The sequence below is a fragment of the Gadus morhua genome, chromosome 21 (assembly GCF_902167405.1).
Source record: "Gadus morhua chromosome 21, gadMor3.0, whole genome shotgun sequence".
Taxonomy (NCBI): Eukaryota; Metazoa; Chordata; class Actinopteri; order Gadiformes; family Gadidae; genus Gadus; species Gadus morhua.
The window spans coordinates 7,302,677-7,304,476 of NC_044068.1; the positions used below are offsets into that span (position 1 = coordinate 7,302,677).

Below are 1,800 nucleotides of genomic sequence, written 5' to 3' on the forward strand. Positions count from 1 at the left end.
TTTGTATTACGGGAACGAGATTGAGACATGTGACTTATAGTTAAGTCTTTCTCAGTTATTCCCACTCAGAGTCTGTGGAGATGGCACGTGTGCAGTGGGCCTTTACATGTCCATCTTCTTTCCTGCGTGTGAAAACACTGTCCTCGTTGGAAACATCAAGACGCAGTGGGCCCACATAACCTCGACGAGCTCAGCATCTCCTTCATTTCGCTCTCTGGCTTCCCGGCCACCATGAAAGGCCACGTCTAAAACAAAAAAACAGCAACAACCGTTAGTCTCATATCTGAACGGGGCAGGCGTCGATTCCCTCAAACATATTGGGGATAAACTGAGCTAAAATGTCAGCAAATATATGGATATTAGGCCGGTTTCACCCCCTGGATGCAGTGAGAAATAAAGAGTTTGTTTTAAACAGGGTGCTATTTATTACATATTAATATTTTAGATATAGACTACACATTAATCAATGCGTTATACATAGCATGTTATATATACCGCTCACTGATTACCAGTTGATTGTCTCTGCGTTGCAATTTTTATGGGTTAAAATGACATAATAATAATAATAATAATAATAATAATAATAACATAACAACAAGTAAGATAAAACTAGGATATCTGCATTCATATAAATAATTAACATGGCATTACTTATATAGGACTATAACAAATAGGAAAGGTAGGACACATAGGCCATATGATTACAGACTGTATTTACAGCCTATCAAATACACAATACACAATTGTGCCTTCAAAACGGGCCCCATGATGGCCTGTTTGTCTACTCTGATCTGCCAATTTTACTTTTAACGAACATGCACCTTGTTGTATAAACACAGATGAGAGCTGATCAGCATGCAAGTATAACACCACAATGATTTGTCCACCCCACAAAAAACGTGTTATTTACCAGATTAACGGGGTGGATATATCCGTTTTCATATTTGTCGTTGGCCAGTATCTGGCGTAAGTGCGCGATGTAGCTGGAGGCCAGGCGCAGCGTGTCCAGTTTAGAGAGCTTGGTGTCCGCGGGGACCCAGGGCAACGTGGTCTTCAGACGCGAGAAGGCTTTGGACAGGACGCGCATCCTTGCTCTTTCCCGCGCGTTGGCCGCATTCCTCTGCACCTGCTTGCCCTCGTGCACCACACCGTTGGGCCCCTTCTTCCTGGAGGTCTTTCGTTTTTTCTTCTTCCCGCCGGGGACATCTCCCATGTCGTCGTCCTCGGCGGAGCTCCCCTCGCAGCTCTCCTCGGCGCTCTCGCTGGACGAGTCTTTATCCGTAGAGCCGAACTTTAGGATGCCGTCCAGGAGTTCGTCGTCGACGTCGCTGAGAGATCCCGTGGACATGGTGGACACTCTCTTGGTTTGGTGCGCGCCGTTTCAAAGCATGGGAGCGGGACACCGGACGGATACCGAGAGGATATACATGTGTGTGTCTCTACGCGTGATCATCAAACAGCGAGGGATCAGAGCTGTTGGTTACGCAGGAGTAAAAGAGCTGACTTTTTATCTTCATGGCGAGGGGCGTTGCTTGCTTCCGCCTGGGAGGAGATGGGCGGTGGTGAGCAAGCTTCACAAAACTACTGCGATGTTGGGATGAAAGAAGACGGTGGAAATGTAGAAGGAATGGGAGGATGTTAATCAAGGATTTCCCTCCATGATTTAGATTTAGCTACAACTGCAAATTGTGCATACATCCAACCAATTACGCACCGTTTACGCACGGATACAATCAGATGCAAAGTGGAATTTGCCATTTGAATTGTAATTGTTTATCCCATATAAAAAAGCTTTTTCAA

At 45.4% G+C, this 1,800-nt stretch overlaps 1 protein-coding gene across 1 annotated transcript in view; it reads right to left on the reverse strand.

Moving 5' to 3' along the window:
• tcf21 (transcription factor 21) overlaps positions 1-1,495 on the reverse strand; it is a 1,745-nt gene extending 250 nt beyond the window's left edge. The window contains exons 1-2 of the mRNA XM_030345840.1: positions 911-1,495; positions 1-245 (exon numbers count right to left, since the gene is read on the reverse strand). The exon at positions 1-245 is cut by the window's left edge and continues 250 nt beyond it. Coding sequence (XP_030201700.1) covers positions 156-245; positions 911-1,348 — 528 coding nt within the window. The 5' untranslated portion in view covers positions 1,349-1,495 and the 3' untranslated portion in view covers positions 1-155. The remainder of the gene's footprint in view (positions 246-910) is intronic.
• Positions 1,496-1,800: the final 305 nt, after the last annotated feature.